Source organism: Myxine glutinosa, chromosome 2 (genome assembly GCF_964187855.1).
Source record: "Myxine glutinosa chromosome 2, kmMyxGlut1.1, whole genome shotgun sequence".
Lineage (NCBI taxonomy): Eukaryota > Metazoa > Chordata > Myxini > Myxiniformes > Myxinidae > Myxine > Myxine glutinosa.
Genome location: NC_136262.1, coordinates 43,215,832 through 43,236,921, shown reverse-complemented (window position 1 = coordinate 43,236,921; position 21,090 = coordinate 43,215,832). Strand labels below are relative to the sequence as shown.

The 21,090-nt window shown below is 42.9% G+C and overlaps 1 protein-coding gene across 1 annotated transcript in view; it reads right to left on the bottom strand.

The window, feature by feature from the left end:
* The window catches only part of LOC137422386 (CUB and sushi domain-containing protein 3), a 1,172,941-nt gene extending 1,152,095 nt beyond the window's left edge, over positions 1-20,846 (bottom strand). Inside the window, 5 exon segments of the mRNA XM_078772588.1 lie at positions 19,319-19,629; positions 19,728-20,267; positions 20,361-20,496; positions 20,632-20,772; positions 20,807-20,846. Of these exon segments, the coding sequence (XP_078628714.1) occupies positions 19,319-19,629; positions 19,728-20,267; positions 20,361-20,496; positions 20,632-20,772; positions 20,807-20,846 (1,168 nt within the window).
* Between the last annotated feature and the right edge of the window lie 244 nt (positions 20,847-21,090).

Genomic DNA, 21,090 nt, shown 5'->3' with positions numbered 1-21,090 from the left:
TCAGAACGAGTACGTTTTAATCCTTGGGCAAACAACAAAACATCATCTTGCCAATCTTAATGCTGACCTCATCTCCTTCCTCAATGTCATAGTGGCACCCCATTTAGTCTGTGTTTAATTTGTGTTTCCCCTCCATTCCCGACCACACCTCAAATGGTCTCACTGCAGACTCATCTAAAAATGAAAAGTGCAATGCCTCAACTCAGTGATTGCTTGCAAATCATACGTAAACCCAACCAAATGCAAATTGTCCCCACCTTACCCTGATGTACCCACTGTATACTGGACTCGAGCATAGTGAGAAAACTTTGTTCAGCCTCAACCAGCATCAATCATTGACCCAGATGAGATGACATCAGTACCAGTGATCTTCTTGTTTGTCTGTGCTCTCCAGCCTGTCCTTAATCATTGGCTGCCTCACGTCTGCCTGGAAGACAGCTACTGTCAGTCCTCTTAAATCCCTCTCTTCCTGCACAAAACCGAAACTCTCCACTCCCCCACCCCACTGAGAGAACTCTTTCCAACATGTCGGCTGTTGGACCTGTTGACCGGCGTATCCTCAACTTTGTTCAACTGCTCTGCTTACTCCTTCTTTACTCTTTCATAAGCATTTCAATGAGTGTTGCCTGCCTACATCATGGAAACTTTTTAGTTCCTCATTTCACAATAAGGTTGCCAAGATTAACCATCTCAACTATACTGACCATCAAAGCAAATGATCATCACTGCAGACCTCAAGACTCCTCTTTTCTCTCTAATATCTGATCATCACTTTGACTCCCTCTTTCCACCCTCAAGCCACAGTAATAGATGGATGGACATAACAACAATGCATGGACATAGATGTCCTCAAGATTCAAATCAAGTGGTTAAGGCTATCACATTGACTGTCACTGAAGCCTTTGACACTTTCTGGTGCACCATGCTTTGCTTTCTAGACTGCCAACTAAAGGTATCCAGGGTCTCCTCCTGAACTGGCCATCAGATTTCCTCTGTGCTTACAAGCAACAGTTGGCTTTGGCTGGTATTCTCTTCTGTGCAATATGAGGCTGGCACCCCTCAACCTAGCATTTTGGGATAATCCTGTGCTTGGCCAACATCAATAATCCCTCATAAAATGGAAAATTCATTGTATGACTCCACCTTGTACAGGACTGTTCCTCAACCCTCCACAAGGCAGACTCTAGCAGGATCCCTAAATGCCAATCGAGGTTAAATAAGGAATTGGTCTTCTTGGTGGACGTCTCTTTTAATGCAGGAAGGCACACACTCTCACTTTGTCCCTCATTATTATGTCTGGCTTGCTTTTCCCCGAATTTATTTATATGGCCAAACTATGGCAGAACTGCAGTATTTGGAGGTCCTGCTCCTCGCAATCAGCTGTAATCTTTCCTGAACATATCATATCTCTAAGCTTGTATCCAAAAACTACACCCCTCAGATTTCTCCACAAGACCAAGTCCTTCCACAGCCATATTCAGTTTACCATGGTGTAGAAAGATTTTACATGAAGTGCCAAGGACTGACTATGGTTTGCCACAATAGGATGGAGCTGGTGCTTCCATCGTGCCTCTCGTTAAGGCTGTGGACTCTCGGACCTTCAGCATCATTGGCATCTCACAACAGGAGGCTGAGTTTCAGGATCAGTTTCTGGCTTGACACAGTGTTTTTTACATTTATCTTGACCCACACATGACGCCTATCTCTCCACACATGGTCCAACCAATTGGCACCCCCAAGTCACACGAGTTCTGGCAGAATATTTTACCTTGTTATCCTCCCCAAGTCTAAAAGAAACGTCTCACATTTATTCATTCCCCTCTTGTTGGGCCTGCGAAACCATTTCCCCAGGTCTGTTGTCTTATGCTTCTCCTTCTGGGCTTTGAAGTTCGCAACTCACCACGACCTCATGGACTCTTCCATTTCTACCTCCATGCACAGTCACCTTTGAGCTGTCTTGCCTGGGTTAGCATGTCGACCCAGCTATAGACTGTCACCTTGGTGTTTCACATGCAGGACGATGCATCAACATAAAGTATATGCCATCTATGTGAAGGTTGTTAAGCCGGTGGAGGTTAAGGATCCCATGGTGCATTTTGTGAATTTTCACCAGTACATTGAACAAATCCCAAATTCCTGCCCTGGCTCACTACTGGGAAAACCACCAAAGAGCAAATGCCCAAAGGGCAAACCAGCAAAGGGCAAACCACCTCAGGGCAAATCACCAAAGGGCAAACCACCAAAGGGCAAACCACCAAAGGGCAAACCACCTAATGGCAAATCACCAAAGGGCAAACCACCAAAGAGCAAACCACCAAAGGGCAAACCACCTAAGGGCAAACCACCAGAGGGCAAACCATCAAAGGGCAAACCACCTAAGGGCAAATCACCTAAGGGCAAATCACCAAAGGGCAAACCACCAAAGGGCAAACCACCAAAGGGCAAATCACCAAAGGGCAAACCACCAAAGGGCAAATCACCAAAGGGCAAAGCACCAAAGGGCAAACCACCAAAGGGCAAACCACCAAAGGGCAAATCACCAAAGGGCAAAGCACCAAAGGGCAAACCACAAAGGGCAAACCACCTAAGGGCAAATCACCAAAGGGCAAATCACCAAAGGGCAAACCACCAAAGGGCAAACCACCAAAGGGCAAATCACCAAAGGGCAAAGCACCAAAGGGCAAACCACCAAAGGGCAAACCACCTAAGGGCAAATCACCAAAGGGCAAATCACCAAAGGGCAAACCACCAAAGGGCAAATCACCAAAGGGAAAACCACCAAAGGGAAAACCACCTAACAAACCACCAAAGGACAAGCCATCCAGCAAACCACCAAAGGGAAAACCACATAACAAACCACCAAAGGAAAAGCCATCTAGCAAACCACCAAAGGGAAAACAACCTAGTAAGCCACCAAAGGGCAAACCAACAAAGGGCAAATTACCAAAGGGCAAACCACAAAAGGGCAACCACCTAGCAAATCACCAAAGGGTAAACCACCTAACAAACCACCGAAGGGCAAACTATCAAGCAAACCACCAAAGGGCAAACCACCAAGCAAACCACCAAAGGGAAAAGCACCTAGTAAGCCACCAAAGGGCAAACCAACAAAGGGCAAATTACCAAAGGGCAAACCACCAAAGGACAAGCCATCAAAGGGCAAATTACCAAAGGGCAAACCACAAAAGGGCAAACCACGTAGAAAACCACCAAAGGGAAAACCATCTAGCAAAGGCAAACCACCAAGTAAACCACCAAAGGAGAAACCACCTAGCAACCCACCAAAGGGCAAATCACCAAAGGGCAATCCATCTAACAAACCACGAAAGGGCAAATCATGAAAGGGCAAATCACCTCGCAAACCACCAAAGGGCAAACCACCGAGCAAACCACCAAAGGGCAAATCACCAAAGGGGCAAACCACCAAGCAAACCACGAAAGGGAAAATCACCAAAGGGCAAACCACCAAGCAAACCACGAAAGGGCAAACCATCTAGCAAATCATGAAAGGGCAAATTACCAAAGGGCAAACTATTTAGCAAACCACCAAAGGGCAAACCATCAAAGTGCGAATCACCAAAGGGCAAACTATTTAGCAAACCACCAAAGGGCAAACCACCAAAGGGCAAACTATTTAGCAAACCACCAAAGGGCGAATCACCAAAGGGCGAACTATTTAGCAAACCACCAAAGGGCAAACCATCAAAGTGCGAATCACCAAAGGGCAAACTATTTAGCAAACCACCAAAGGGCACACCACCAAAGGGCAAACTATTTAGCAAACCACCAAAGGGCAAACCATCAAAGTGCGAATCACCAAAGGGCAAACTATTTAGCAAACCACCAAAGCGCAAACTATTTAGCAAACCACCAAAGGGCGAATCACCAAAGGGCGAATCACCAAAGGGCAAACCACCAAAGGGCGAATCACCAAAGGGCAAACCACCAAAGGGTGAATCACAAAAGGGCAAACCACCAAAGGACGAATCACCAAAGGACAAATCACCAAAGGGCGAATCACCAAAGGGCAAACCACAAAAGGGCGAATCACCAAAGGGCAAACCACCAAAGGATGAATCACCAAAGGGCAAACCACCAAAGGGCGAATGGCCAAAGGGCAAACCACCAAAGGGCAAATGGCCAAAGGGCAAACCACCAAAGGACAGGCCATCTAGCAAACCATCAAAGGGCAAACCACCTAAGGGCAAATCACCAAAGGGCAAATCACCAAAGGGCGAATCACCAAAGGGCAAACCACCAAAGGGTGAATCACCAAAGGACAAATCACCAAAGGGCGAATCACCAAAGGGCGAATCACCAAAGGGCGAATCACCAAAGGGCAAATGGCCAAAGGGCAAACCACCAAAGGGCAAATGGCCAAAGGGCAAACCACCAAAGGACAGGCCATCTAGCAAACCATCAAAGGGCAAACCACCTAAGGGCAAATCACCAAAGGGCAAATCACCAAAGGGCGAATCACCAAAGGGCAAACCACCAAAGGGTGAATCACCAAAGGGCGAATCACCAAAGGGCAAACCACCAAAGGGCGAATCACCAAAGGGCAAATCACCAAAGGGCAAATCACCAAAGGGCAAATCACCAAAGGGCGAATCACCAAAGGGCGAATCACCAAAGGGCAAACCACCAAAGGGCGAATCACCAAAGGACAAATCACCAAAGGGCAAATCACCAAAGGGCAAATCACCAAAGGGCGAATCACCAAAGGGCAAATCACCAAAGGGCAAATCACCAAAGGGCAAATCACCTCAAAAAAACCTTTGCCCAAAAACTGTTTTGGAAGCAGCGATGCGCTATGAAGAATATATCACTTTCTTTTTATACAAGGATATACGCTCATAATCAACAGGTTCATAAACTACCAAACGGTAGTGGGAGGGGGGATGGAGGAAAGAAGGAATAACACAAAAATGAGTATTTCAATGGCACAGAAATGAACAGAATGGGAGTAAAACAAGGTGTGTCCAGGGAAGAGATCATGGATTTGCATGGCTGGGCACAAAAGGAAGGTAGTGATGGAAAGCGCCTTGAAAAAAACGTGATGGGAAGTGATGGAAAGAATAAAACAGAAGGAGAATACAATGGACACGGATTTTGATTCCACAATCGGGAGAATAAGGGAACAAACGAATGCAGGTGTGCAACTCGTGTGGAGCCTGGAAGATTGAGCGGATGAGGTTTTATAGAGGAAAAACGTATTGGACATGGGGTGACTCGGTTAGGGCAGAGGCATGAGAGGGCAGGTGGATCAAGGCCAGATGAAAACTTGTGTAAAATAAGAGAGCCAACCAATCTGCTACCGTTCGGAGAGTGACATTTCTTGGGAATCCATGTGCCTCCTGCCTTGAGATACCAATGGTTCGGATTGATGGTGGGTTTGGAGTTTGGGATGGAGAAGTGTGATCATAGAATGTTGTCTTCCTGAAAGGTGAGTTGTCACTGAAACAATTTGTCTTCATCACTCTTTTCCCAAATGCAATGCATTTCTCGTCAAATACAACCTTGCCCAATATTTACCTGCAAACCAAGCTCGAATCTTGCTTCCTCTGGCATTCCTATTTCAAAATATTTTCATTCTTTTCAATCAACATAAAAAGTTTCAATTCATAAAAAAAATTGTACCCAATTGCCGTTTCAATCTGAATCACGACTTTCGATAACAGAATGACAAAAAAAAAGAAAATGTGAAAGCGCGAGGTTAATGTGAAAAATTCCATCCGCGTGTAGAGGGTCATTGACTGACAAATGCAGGTGGGCTTCGATCAATAAAACTCATGAATGCATTATATTTACCAGAAATTCTCAATACCGAGATAGACAATAATTTATGATGTTTAGGAAGTCGATGGATTTTTAAACGCGTTGTAATAAAAGCAAAGCGATGGCCTAAGATTATCAATGTATTTGTATAACTGGATATCAATCGATGGTTACCTCATTCATGGGACCATGTAAGAGTCAACCACTGAATGGAGAAGAGGATCCCATGTAAAACAGACCATAAGTAGCACACAGATATTATTTTTGTTGTTTTGTATACAAGATCGAGGCTCGTGTAAGAGCTAACATTAATCACAAAAAAAAACTGACACATAAAACATACAATAAAGGGAACGGGAGACAAGATGGGGAGAGAGGGGGAAGCACACAAGTACAACAGCAGAGAACAGGGACATCGGAAGATCTGTGGGAGGGAGAGGGCTTGGGGGGAGAAGGCATGGGAAGGGGAGGGGAGGGGGGGAAGGTATAAAAAACATGGACACTGCTAGGACTTCCAGGAAAGAAGTTGGTATTTCAAAAAAGAGGATCTGGGGTGAATTAACGGGGGTAGAAAAGATCAAGGTTTTGGATGGGGGAAGATAAGAGATGGTGGTGAACAGCTGTTTTAAAGACCTGGAGAGAGGAGAGGGATTGAAGAGAGTGAGGGAGTTTGTTCCAGAGGCGGGAGAAAATGGGAATTGAAGGAGTGAAGGTGAGCAGAGAGTCTTAATTTTGGCAGTTTCACAAGAAGAGGGTTGCTGGCAGATCTTGTGCGACCTGTAGGAATACTTGGGGAACAGAGCACAGAGAGAGCTGGGGGAGCAAGGCCGGAGAGGAGTCGGTGGAAGACAGAATGACCACCAACCTGCCTGCGGTGGGTGAGTGAAAGGCTCTCGCAGTTAGCTTAATCGCGGGAGATTTTTTTTTTTTTTTTTTTTTTTTGTATACAACATCGAGGCTCGTGTAAGAGCTAACATTAATCACAAAAAACAACAACGTACAGACACAGAAAACAACAACGAACGGATACACAAAACATACAAAAAAGGGAGCCGGAGACAAGATGGGGAGAGAGAGGGAAGCACACAAGCACAACAGCAGAGAACAGGGACAACGGAAGATCTGTGGGAGGGAGAGGACTTGGGGGGAGGAGGCATGGGAAGGCGGGGGGGGGGGGGGATTTCAATGATTCTGAAACTTTGAAGCTTCATGAAACTTTGATCACGTCTGCTTTGAAGTCTATTATTAAGTCAGATGGGCTTGAGAAATATAAATATATAAATAAATCCTGCAACTAGCTCAGCCTCCAGACAGTTAGAATCCATATATTTAACAATACGGTCTTACACCAGATTTTAACCTGCAACTTCAAAGATGAGTCCAATATCCTCTGCACGAGACCATCTTATCAAATGCTCACACACTGCCTCCACAACCCACTATTAACTTGCAATTGGTCACTGGCTTTGACACCAATACAGATTTTTATTAGGGACCCGAGGCATCAAAAAACTACATGTATCAAACAAACAGTTTCAAATGGAGCACCTTGCCACCATTAGAGCATTTAAATTGCATCAGATGTGGCAATAAATATGAATCGTTGCTCCCGGCTTGCTGGACTGATGACAGAAGACACCATCATCACGACCCCGTTAATAATCCCATGTGGGCAAGGGAAACTTGATAGTATGTACAACTTAGTATTTAATGGTAAAAGTAGAACGGCACTCGGTAGAGAGCGTACCTCCGCTGGCGAAGCAGTTGACGCTTTGTATCCCACTAATAGGCCGGATCTGGAGTCAGACCTGAACCCAAATTGAATCGGCTTGTTTTTGTCACCGAACTAACTCATCCACCAAGTTTTGTCAAAATCTGTCGACAACGTTTTAAAATATCATGCGATATATCATTTTGGCCCCACCACTCAAAGGTGAAGAAACACTTGAAAAAATTGAAAAATTCTCATATCCGAATCCGTATTCAGATCTTCAACAAAATCGAATCGATTAATCTTTGTCACACACACAACTTATCCACCAAGTTTTTTTCCAAATTTGTCCATAACTTTTTGAGATACCATGCTATCTACCCGTTTAACCCTGTCAGCCAATGTTGAAGAAGAGCCTGGTGTTGGCTTAGCGGTTAGGGTGCCGGCTTGGAATTCCTAGGATCCTGAGTTCGAATCCCGATCAATCGCTGAATTAACGCCAAGGGGGTTGACTCAGCCTGTCATCCTTCCGATGTCGGCAAATCAAGTGCCAGCTTGCTGGGATGATTGATTATGGTGTGTAACCCCGATTATAGAATAGGTATCCCTGCGCATCAACGAGGCGAATAAGGGTTGGCGTCAGGAAGGGCATCCGGCCATAAAAAAAAAAAACATTGCCTCAAACATGGAACCATGATTGTCATGAGGCCCGCAAGGCTAACGTCTGCTCTAGTGGGGAAAATGGCCTTAAAACGATCATTCATTCAGTCAATGGTGAAGAATCACTTTTTACAAATTATCTGCTCAGATCCGGAAATGAATCCAGATCTTCACCAAAATCCAATAATGTCATTGTCATATACTCAACCTCTCGAACAAATTTCGTCCAAAATCATTAAAAACGTTTTTGAGATATTCTGTTCACAAACAAACAGACAGGGGTAAAAACATAACCTCCATCTACCTTCGGTGTCGTAGGTAAAAAAAAAACAATTTCAAACATCATTACAAAAACCGAGTTATGATGCATCAGCAAAAAAAATTTATAACCAGGTAGACAAAAATGCAACATGATGACAATGAAATTACGACATTGAAAACAAGGCCAACATCAAAAACACGATTGATACAATGAATGGCTTTGAGTTTGTGATACGAACAAACAAGAGATGCTTGTTTCCTGTGCAAGCCAAACCAGCCCAAGAAATGTCAGCACAACCTGCAAGTCATTAAGTTTCACCATACACGAAGCTGAAGGCCCACTGTATCATAAACAATGGCAAGATACAGAGGCCAGGGTGGGCTAACAAGGTGCAATTGAGAGAAACAGGACGAACATATGGCACCGGTACGAATTTCTTTTTATTTTCTGAAATGAAACACAAAGCCAGGTCATGCATTACCCAAAGCTCGGCACAGAGGGGAACTCCGCTCAGGGCGACCACAGGAGTGCAACATGAAGGGGAAAAACACGAGCTGGTAAATTTGCAGCATCATAAAGCAGGGCCAAAGGAATTCCTTGAATCCTCTGCCACTGTGCATTTGCCTATCTTCCCCAGGAGTTTCCACAATGCATCTTTAGAGATCTAGGCACAAAGTCCACCTTTTATTGAGCACGAAGGATGCCGCAACAGAACTAGACATCTTCGTTCTTGCACTAATTTCCTGCGACATACAGCATGGCAATGAGGAAAGTCGGGGAAAAAGCGAAAAAACGGTCACACGTAGCTCAATTAAATGCTCCTTCGTCTTCTTCTTCTTCAGAAGCATTTACTGGGCCTCCTCGAGTCCGGCTGCATAATGGAAGCAAAAATAGACCGCAGGCAGGTTGGTGGTCTTTCTGTCTTATGCCGACTCCTATCCGGCCGAGCTCCCCAGCTCTGTCTGTGCTCTGTCCGCCAAATATTCCTACAGGTCGCACAAAATCTGCCAGCAACCCTCTTATGGTGAAACTGCCAAAATCAAGACTCTCTGCTCACCTTCACTCCTTCATTCCCCTTTTCTCCCGCCTCTGGAACAAACTCCCACACTCCCTTCAATCCCACTCCTCCCTCCAGGTCTTTAAAACAGCTGTTCACCACCATCTCTTATCTTCCCCCATCCAAAACCTTGATATTTTCTACCCCCACTAATTCACCCCAGATCCACTTTTTTGAAATACCGACTTCTTTCCTGGAAGTTCTAGCAGTGTCCATGTCTTTTATACCTCTCCCACCCCTCTCCCCGCCTTCCCCTGCCTCCTCCTCCCAAGCCCTTTCCCTCCCACAGATCTCCCGACATCCGTGTTCTCTGCTGTTGTACTTGTGTGCTTCCCTCTCTCTCCCCATCTTGTCTCCTGCTCCCTTTATGATATGTTTTATGTGTCAGTTTGCTTTTATGTGATTAATGTTAGCTTTTACACGAGCCTCGATCTTGTACACACAAAAAAAAAAGTGAGCATACATCACCCAAGATGATGAGCCAAGATCACCAAATTTAGAAGCGTGCCACAATTATCAGCAAGCTGGATCATTGTGCTTGTAATTATTACGCAGTTGCAACTACAATTTTATAAGAGTGGATCGATGCAAGCTTTGGAAGTAGAATTATACACGCTGGGTATTTTTGAAACATCCACTTGTGTTGTTGACATCCAAGCGGTTCAAAAGCCCCTATTTCACACATTTGGATGCAACGCTCAAAGGCCCCCAATCTCAAAGCAATTTATTTCACAGAATATAATTCAAACCCAGAAAGTTTCGTACAGGGCTTGACATAGAATTCCAATTGAACTGTGTCTATGAGCGGAATGGAGTGGAAGGACAACGTTTAAGAGCAGGTGTCGCAGGCCGTGCAATGGTCAGGATGGAGTCCATAAGCATCGGTGGAAAAAGTGGAAAAATAAAGTGGAAAATATGTGGAAAAATAATTGAAAGTGGAAAAATAATTAAGCTCAAGCAAGCGGATTATCATAATCATGATATCAACACTTTATATCTATTCAACCCTTTTTGTCGAAAGATGCTGAATACGGGACAATCCTCCGACACAAATGAAGCTATTGCATCATGGATCATGACCACTACCAAAAAGGGGAAGGACACAATTCTGCAGCATTCCTATGAGTGGATGCATAATTTGAAGCCATCCATGTACATCTGAACATGCTATATCTATTATCTATCCAAGTGAAACTGAGATGTAAATGTGAGAGTTTGTGAGGGAATGATTGAATGCATTAGCTCTGTATGGAGAAACACATGACATTAAGCATTTCCTAGGAGGTACTAATTGTGCTTGTCAAAACTAAAGATTTATGCATGATATTCAAAAATGAAGGTACCACGAACTAGTAGAGTTGTCCTACAAGGCCAGGTTCATCTCTTTTGAGGTGGGAGGGGTACAGTGTCTGCAGATCACAGAGGAGAGGTGGGGTGCCTTCTGCCATTGCATAAAAGCAATACAAAAATAGTGAGACCCAAACGGAGTGTTCACCATCACCTCGCCTCTTTGTTTTGTCAAATCCACTGTTTTCCATTGATATATCTGCATGAGCTTGTGTAAAACGTACACGAGCCTTAAACCCTGTTGAACAAAGACCGCTCGGCAGTCAATACCTGGAACCTGATCCAAGACTGCTGGGCAGCTGTTCTCGATGTTGGTGTCTTCGTTTGTTGTAAAATGGATCTTCGAAACAACCAGAAGTTATTGGTCTGACTCTGGGCATGTGTGATGGAACACGAGGCCAAGCAAAAAAGTCCATCGGGATTGGCAAGGCATCCGTCAATGATGTCCACCACGAATATGTAATTAGAAAGCAACACGCATCGGTGCCGATTCAATCGGCATGCAGTGAGACTCCGCCACACAAACGAGCACCAATGGTGGATCTGTCGAACTGTGATTTCAGCCTCGAGGACTCTAGGTGTTACTTCTCAGAGACAGTTACACTTGAATGGAACCTTACATACGATTACATCTCAGGAAGATATCTGTGCAAGCACACCCATATGTATATATGCATATGCATGTAAAAAAAAAACATGCATATAATAATGTACATATACAAAAATGTAGCTGAATGAATTTGCAAAAACACACACAAACAAATGCTGATGTGCATACACAAGCATATCAGCAAATACACACACACACACACACACACACACACACACACACACACACACACATACACACATACATACACATACACACACATGCAAATACACACACATGCACATACACACACACCAAATGCAAATGCATACACACACAAACACACACACACACACACACACACACGCATGCATGCAAATACACACGTGCACACATTCAAATACACACACACAAACACATGCAAATACACACGTACACACATGGAAATACACACACACACAAACACATGCAAATACACACGTACACACATGGAAATACACACACACACAAACACACACAAACACATGCAAATACACAAACACAAATATACACAAACACATGCAAATACACACGTACACACATGGAAATACACACGCACAAACACACACAAACACATGCAAATACATACGTACACACATGCAAATACACACACAAACACACACAAACACATACAAATACACACACACAAACACACACAAACACATGCAAATATACATGTACACAAATGGAAATACACACGCACAAACACACACACACATGCCAATATACATGTACACAAATGGAAATACACACACACAAACACACACACACACACATGCAAATATACACATACACACATGCAAATACACATGCACAAACACACACACACACACACACACACACACACACACACACATGCAAATACACATGCACAACACACACACACACACACACACACACACACACACACACACACACATGCAAATACACATGCACAAACACACACATGCAAATACACATGCAAATATACATGCACACATGCAAATACACACGCACACACACAAACATCCAAACACATATACACACAAACACACAGGCACAAAATATGCAAACACACATACACACGCAGAAACACTCAGACATAAAATATGCAAACACACATACACACACAAACACACAGACACACACAGAAACACTCAGACATGTCTGTTCACTCCAAATCTCGTCATTCATTGAATAGTAATGGATATATCCACCTGAGGCATTCCATGAACACTTAAAGGATCTGAATCATATAGATTTAGAGAAGTGCCTGTTTGTGGTTGACTTATATGCACCCATGAACAGCTGGAAAGCTGGTGGTTGAGTTGAAAACTTGTGGTTGTACTTGGGTTGTTTATGAGAAGGTTATAGGTGGTACAAACATATTTGTCCTGGGGTTTCAGGGTGTGAGAGGATGGCAATTCCATGTGGGTAAATATTTATTGTGTGGCGCTGCTGGCAGTGGGAGCGGGTGTTGTGACCTACCAGTCCTACTAAAATACACCCATTCTGGAGGAAATGTCCTGTCTGTAAGGATGGGGTTATTCACTGGTGATAGTAATTTTACAAGACTTGCTTTAACTCCACCTTAAGTTCAAACCTGAAAATAGTTGTTCACCTGAAGACGAACCTTATTAACTTGAAAGCATTTGATAAATTTTCTGACTACCTGGACCATCAGCTGGGCTTTGGTCTTCATAAAGGTTTTGACACTTTCAGCCGAGAAACATCCAATAGTGGGTCTTCAAACGTGGCTGTGGGTCTTCATTAGTAGATCCACCACAGCTGTGTCCAGACAGTCTGTTAACCCAGCAATTCAACCTCACTATTCAAACGTTCTACAGAGACTGCCGGTAGAAAGTCTACATCCCCTTTAAATTTTTCACCTTTTGCCTTGTACCTGGAATTAAAATGCATTAAATCAGACTTTTTCCACTTTTATTTACATATTGTAACCCACAACTTCCAAGTGAAAAACAAATTCTACAAATTTCAGAAAATTAATTTAAAATACAACACTAGAATATAAATGGCAAAGAAAGTATGTTGATCACTCCGGTTTGTGTGTGTGTTTGTCTGTCTGCTCCCTTATACTTGCCTACAGGTCACAATTTGAAACCGATCTTCACGAAACTTCACCAAATGGTAGAATTCGTGGTGTCACAAAATCCTGTATATTTTTGGGGTCAAAAGGTCAAAAGGTCAACATAGGCCAAAGGTCAACCACTTTTTTCAAAATGTCTAAAATCCTCAAGTTTCATCCGATTGACTTGAAATTTGGATAGGATATACATATCGTCACACTGAATTCAATCACCAACTATTTTTGAGATCAGCATAGGCCGAAAGGTCAACATAGGCCAAAGGTCAACCACTTTTTTTCAAATTTCTAAAATCCACAATTTTCATCCGATTGACTTGAAATTTGAATAGAATATACATGTTGGCTTACTGAATTCAACCACCAACTATTTTTGAGATCAACATAGGCCAAAAGGTAAACATAGGCCAAAGGTCAACCCCTTTTTACAAATCTCTAAAATCCTCAATTTTCATCCAATTGACTTGAAATTTGAATAGGATATACATATCGGCTAACTGAATTCAACCACCAACTATTTTTGAGATTAGCTTCGGCCAAAAGGTCAACATAGGCCAAAGGTCAACCACTTTTTTCAAATTTCTAAAAGCCTCAATTTTCATCCGATTGACTTGAAATTTGAATAGGATTTACATATCGACTTACTGAATTCAACCACCAACTATTTTTGAGATCAGCGTAGGCCAAAAGGTCAACATAGGCCAAAGGTCAACCACTTTTTCAAATTCCTAAAATCCTCAATTTTCATCCGATTGACTTGAAATTTGAAAAGGATTTACATATCGGCGAACTGAATTCAACCACCAACTATTTTTGAGATCAACATAGGCCAAAGGTCAACAACAATTTCAAATTTCTAAAATCCTCAATTTTCATTCGATTCACTTGAAATTTGAATGGGATTTACATATCAGTTAACTGAATTCAACCAACAACTATTTTGAGATCAGCATAGGCCAAAAGGTCAAACATAGGTGAAAGGTCAACCACTTTTTTCAAATTTCTAAAAGCCTCAATTTTCATCCGATTGACTTGAAATTTGAATTGGATTTTCATGTCAGCTAACCAAATTCAACCACCAATTATATAAGAGGTCAAAAGGATGCTCTACTTGGTGCCATTCTGCTTTGTTCTCTTTTGCCAAGTGTCACTCTATGAGTGATTTTTCATTTGTATGTTTGTTTGTCTGTCCGCTCACTTATACTTGCCTATAGGACACAATTTTAAACAGATATTCACGAAACTTCACCAAATGGGAGAGTTCATGGTCCGACAAAATCCTATATATTTTTGAGATCAAAAGGTCAACATAGGCCAAAGGTCAACCAATTTTTTTCAAATTTCTAAAATCCTCAATTTTCAACCGATTGACTTGAAATTTGAATAGTATTTACATATAGGCTAACTGAATTCAACCATCAACTATTTTGGAGATCAACATAGGCCAAATGGTCAACATAGGACAAAGGTCAACCACTTTTTCAAATTTCTAAAATCCTCAATTTTTATCCGATTTATTTAAAATTAATTTGAAGACGATATACATATCTGGTCACTGATCTGAACCCCCAACTATTTTTGAGTTCAACGTAGGCCAAAAGGTCAACAAAGGCCAGATTTCTAAAATTGACAATTTTCATCCGATTAACTTAATTTGAAGAAGATTTGCATATCAGGTCACATAATTCAATCACCAATTATTTGTGAAGTCAAAAGGATGCTCTACCGAGTGCCATTCTACTTTGTTCTCTTGTGCCAAGTGTCGCTCTATGAGTGATTTTTCATTTTTTGTTTGTCTGCGAACAAGATATCTCAAAATGTTGTGGACGGATGTGGATGAAATTTGGTGGACAGGTTGGGTGTAAGACAAGGACACATCGATTAAATTTTGATGAAGATCCGAATCTGGTTCCGGATGCTGTGATTTTTAAAGTGATTCTTCACCATTGAGAGATAAGGGCAAAACGATATATTACGCTATATATATCTCACAAAGTTATGGACGTATTTGGACGAACGTTGGTGGACAGGTTGGGTGTGTGACATGAAATAAGTGATTCGACTTTGGTTAAGATCCGAATCCGGGTCCAGATACGAGATTTTAAAATATTTTTAAGTGATTCTCCACCATTGAGAGATTATCCAAAAACGATATATAGCACGATATTTCAAAAAGTTGTGGACGAGTTATGACAAAACTTGGGGGACGAGTTGGTTAGCTGACAAGAACAAGCCGATTAGATTTTGGTTCAGGTCCAGATCCAGTCTATCAGTGGGATACAAAGTATAAACTGTTCAGCCTGGTGGAAATATGGGCTCTCTACCGAGCGACGTTCTAATTCCACCTGAAATCGTACCGCAGATGAGATGTTTAGGAGTGTTCCTGTCCAAGAAAGGCAATTGTATCCATATTGTATTGGAATATAAAAGCATCTCGTTTATCAAATAATTTGGAGGGAAATTTCTTTCTACTGATATCAATTGGAAATTCAAAAAAACGACATTGAAGTTTAACTTTCTTTTCCTTTTTAAATTCTCGCTCTTTTGAAGAAATGTGAGCATAAAGCTGATCAGATATTAACTTATTATCAATTGCCAGTAAATAGTCAATGAATCTAAAGATGTTTGCACCACATCCACAGTTGTTAGTTAATTTTTGCACATGTTCCTGACCCAATCGGACTTGTACTCGTGCAGGAACAAACTTTCAAGGAAAGGGGCCGGATCTGAACCCATGGATCTCCACACTGTCTGCTGGAATGTCTTGCTGCCAAATGGAAAGATAAATGTAATATTTTCTTTAAGTTTATTATTTGAAAAAAAAAAATACAAGAAAATGGAGGTTCCTTTTACAGATGGGTATGCTCTATTTTGATTGACTAATGTCCCACTTTATCACCACCAATAAATGCTTTGTCTATTGCTCTATCTAATGCGGCCACAAGTTAATTTGGTGGATTGTTTGTGCACTTCTTGTTCTTCTCCTCCTCTTCCCTTTATAAGGGGTGAAGTCCAATGGTACCGTGCTCCTGCCCTGCCTTGACCATGATCCTGCTCCACTTCCCTCTGTCCTCAGCCAACTCTCTCCACTCTCCAACCACCCCCACCTTACTGATATCACTCTTCACAAAATCCTCCAATCTCAACCGTGGTCTACCTCTTCTGCTCCGACCTTGCTCCCTCAACCTGCTCTCTTTGCCATTCTCTCATCCCCCATCCTCACCAAATGTCAGTCAGAATTTCACAAATTTCTCAGTCAAAATCATCTGGACACCAATCTCCTCATTCAGTTCATCCATCCTCCTTCTAACCACCCTCTTCTTGTACAGGCTCGTGTACAAAGAAGAAAAATCATAAGTTGATAGGCATTTAGCTTTAGCTCTGTTATTATAATGTTGTGGATGCATTGGTGTCATTTTGTGACATTAAAGAATACTTGTTTTAATCTGCTAACTGTAGCTCAACACATGTTGCGGACCCCATTTTTAGAATTATCCATTGCAGGTTTGGAGTGATCAATTATATACTGGATAATTTTAATACCGGAATAAAACCTCACTTTTTATCGTAGTTTTGGAAGCATTTGTAATGAATTTCATTGCCTGTAAATACTGTCTGGCAATGGTTTCAAACAGCATTCTCTACCTGTGATGATGAGCCTCATCATATACAATGATTAATATGCACTTCAGGGATCCAGTAAATGAATAGTAATTTATGGTGTTTATCCAGAACCAAGAGTCTTCTCGTATTTAAGTGATTTACATAATGCTCGATTAAGACTATTAAATAATCATTACATATTTTGTAGGATTTAGAAGGTCCACTGTGGAAGCTCAAGTGTTCCTGAAAGTGTTAGAATGTAGAATGTTTAACATTGTGGTTCAAATGTGACATAATCGATGCCTTCTCATTGGGAACAATAACATATTGTGTTTGAAACCGATTCAAATAATCATACATGCCCGGATTGTTCAAAATTACTTTCAGATTATTCACTCCAATGTTGCATTTCAAATCAACAACTCTCCTTTATATGTGTTTCTCTACCTGCTCTAGGCATAAAAACATTTGTGTGTTAGGTATTCGGTGCTAAAAATACACACGTTCACGCACACACACACACACACACACACACACACACACACACACACACACACACACACACACACATACACACACCTTGAAAACCTGGTTGGTCTCATTCCACCTCCTGAAACTCACCCACTTGTGGACACATCCAGATAGCAGCTACAACAGCAACTTTCACACGTACACACACACACAATATATATATATATGTATATATATATATATGTATATGAATACATATATACATATACATGCACACACTCATACATATATATACACACACAAACACACACGAAGGTGGATAATTTGAGACCTGGGAGGGCTCGGTTCCACCTTCTGAAACCCGCGTGTGAAGGAGGCCACCAACGGCACACCATAAACTATAAGGAAGTACTTTTTCTTTTAGTAGCTGAACGTGTGAATGATTAATAAATCTTCCCATGCATAATATAGATCTTCCCATATTTTATGGAATCAGATCTGCTGACTTCCTGATCCCAACATCAATACTACTCACTCACGAACACCTGAAGGGCTAGAAACAGTAACAAAGATGTACATCTCAAGTCTGCATCGACAACGAAAGATGTATATCTCAAGTGTGCATCGACAACGGCATTTGTCTTGACCGCGAAGACATCAACGCTTGTGCTTTGGGAGAGTAATGAAAAGGAGCTTTACATGGAGAACTCAAGTTGGCGAAATGATAAAGAGACTGATAGTGGAAGAAATTCTCGGGGGAGGAGAAGAGGAGGAAGTGTGGTTGGAGATGAACTTCTCATGGGGATTTACCTTGTGATGTTCAGCAAGCAGTGATTTGATTAACTATGACAAACTCACTTTGTTTTCTTGCTGGAAATGTCACCGGTTCTATAGATACGATTTCCCATGTTTTTGGCCGTGAGATTTTCCATGAAAATAGTTTACATAAAAACACACCTTACGGGTGACTACCTGATATTTGTGACAGTTTTGTTGCCACAGGTCTCATCAACACCAAACTAAGTTTCCATCACCTTAACAAGGTGGATGCAAAACAGGTGCACGAAAATGACCATGTTGACAAGTCCATTAGATGTTCTCACCTTGTGGCATCCTTTTACAATGCAACGAGTGTTTAGATAATCGAGATCGTTTCACAGTTTTGAGCAAGAATCCTCTGTAGAGTAGACAAAGATGGATCAAAGGAATTGCACCTGGAATAAACGCAGCATTTTTAGACTGTCCCTCATTTCTGTGACTTTTGCGCAATTCCTGAGGTCCAGGTATGATCCTTCTTTTTGTGCCTTCTTTTTGTTATCGAGTCCTCAAGCGACTTTGTATCGACACCTGTAAGCAACAACCTGCGTTTTGTTTATAGTAGCGGCTCCTGCTGCGGCCCGAACTATGTCCTGTTTAGTATAATGAGCTATTTGTTTCGCATTTCAGTTCAGCGCGGACGTGCGGAGAAAGATTATTGCGCAGAAACGGAGACGACGCCATGAGGTCGGGATACCCAAAAGCAAGTACGTTTGTTGATATATATATATATATATTTCCCAGTTGCTTGAGCATTTATGAAGGATAAAAGTGCGTAGAACAAAAAGCATTATTGTCGGGAGGAACCCGTGGATCTGTGCATACGTAAGCTGAATTTATAAGGTGAAAAGCGCACTAGGTGTGCCACACGTCGCACGCGCGGACCCCCCATGCACCTGTACCTCTCGTCGTCGCCACGATGGCGAGCAGCAGAAAGTTGCGAAGAAGCGGCGAGATCATCCTTCGAGCGCTTCCCGACTCACGAGGACATAAAGTGGGAGAAGCGGTAAAACCTTGGGCAGATGTCACGGGAGATCCGTCCCCCGCATCAAACTTGATGTGACGGCGCTCGGGCAGCGGAACATCGGGACTGTGGTCGTAGGAATTTGCCCGTAGTGTGGCGGAATGCGAGCACAAACAGCTACTTGCGATCTCAATCGCTGCCCCACCAGCGGCAGTTACTGCAGCGTGTCCTCGACGCCTGCTTACTCTCCTATTGCAGATGCGTCCAGGCGTTTGCCTCCCGGGATTCTCGCATCGCTTTTGCGGGATGGGGAAACGGACTAGGAGGCGACGGAGCCCGTAACCCGCCCGATGATGACGACAATGATGGTGACGATGATGATGATTCGCCGAGCATGTGGCCAAACTCCGCATGCCTGGCCGGCCCACACACGGCCAGCGAGTTCTCCCACCGCGACGATCTGCCGTGTATCTTCGTATGTAGCAGGTGGAGCGAAAGATGCGCCGGCACGGGCTGCTGATAAAACGAGACTCTCTGGAGCTTCTCGCTGCGCTACAACATCCTCGGATGTTACTTGGTTACCGAGACGCCCGGGCAGCAATCCTACTCTTCCCTTCGATTCCCTTATGCCGCGCGATCTTTGCAACGGCTCGTGACGAGTCTCCACCTCCCTCGGCCAATAGCGTGGGCTAGCGGGAGAAAGAGAGAGAACCCTACCCACAACCCCCCAGCAAGCCAAGCACCCTCCTCTTTCCTCGCTGATCCCTGAAAACTGGTCGTGCTTCTTCTGATCGGGATCCCAATCCTTCATGAAAAGATCCCATCCCCGCCAACTTGACCGGCGATCCCCGGCACGCAGATTAATCAGTGGTCGCAGCAGGGCGTGTCTCGGGATATGGAGATATTCCTGAAATATTCCATGGCACCTGCTGTATTATGTGCCCTCACGATTTCCGTGGGAATTGATTTATATGTTTGACTGTGCGCGACGTGCGGTGACGCTCGTGCCGGGAAGCTCAAGGAATCGCCGTCGAAAGGGGCCGAGAAAGGTCATGCGAGACCAGAGGGGTACGAGGGTAGAGTGGGAGAGAGAGACATCTAGATGTGGATGTATTGCTAGAGATCGATGTCAAATAAGATCATTTCGATAAGAAATTTGGAATTGCGCAAAAATGCGCATTTTAAATATTCCAGCCACATCTGAATGTGTTGTTATCTATAACTGAACCCAAAAGGCGCTCAAAGACTTACAGTGGGTTTCATTTTTTGATTGTCGTGTCTTTTTGCCTGCACATCCAGGAGGTGCAACAGCCTGAGCAGGAACCGAAGCGTAGAGCGCCAGCGACATCTGCCGTTTATACTGCTGTGGGTAACACGGGTGGAGACGATGTCCTTTGAGGATTAAAAACGGGTTCAGTAAACACACGAAACAAGGAGTTTCGTAAGTTCAAAGCATACATATACATTGTGTATGGAAACCGAAAAGCACGGGTGGACAGTGAATCCTCGACGAGTTGAACCTTCGATGACCCAAACGAGTATGTCTATTTATTACGTACTGTTTGAGTTGAATCATGAGTATGTCTATTAATTACGTATTATTCGACCATGCCGCCATCTATTAATTACGTCTATTAATTACAACCCTTTGACTCTTGAAGACCTTAGCAAACGTAAGACCCTTTGGCTCTTAGATCCGTTACACCTTTT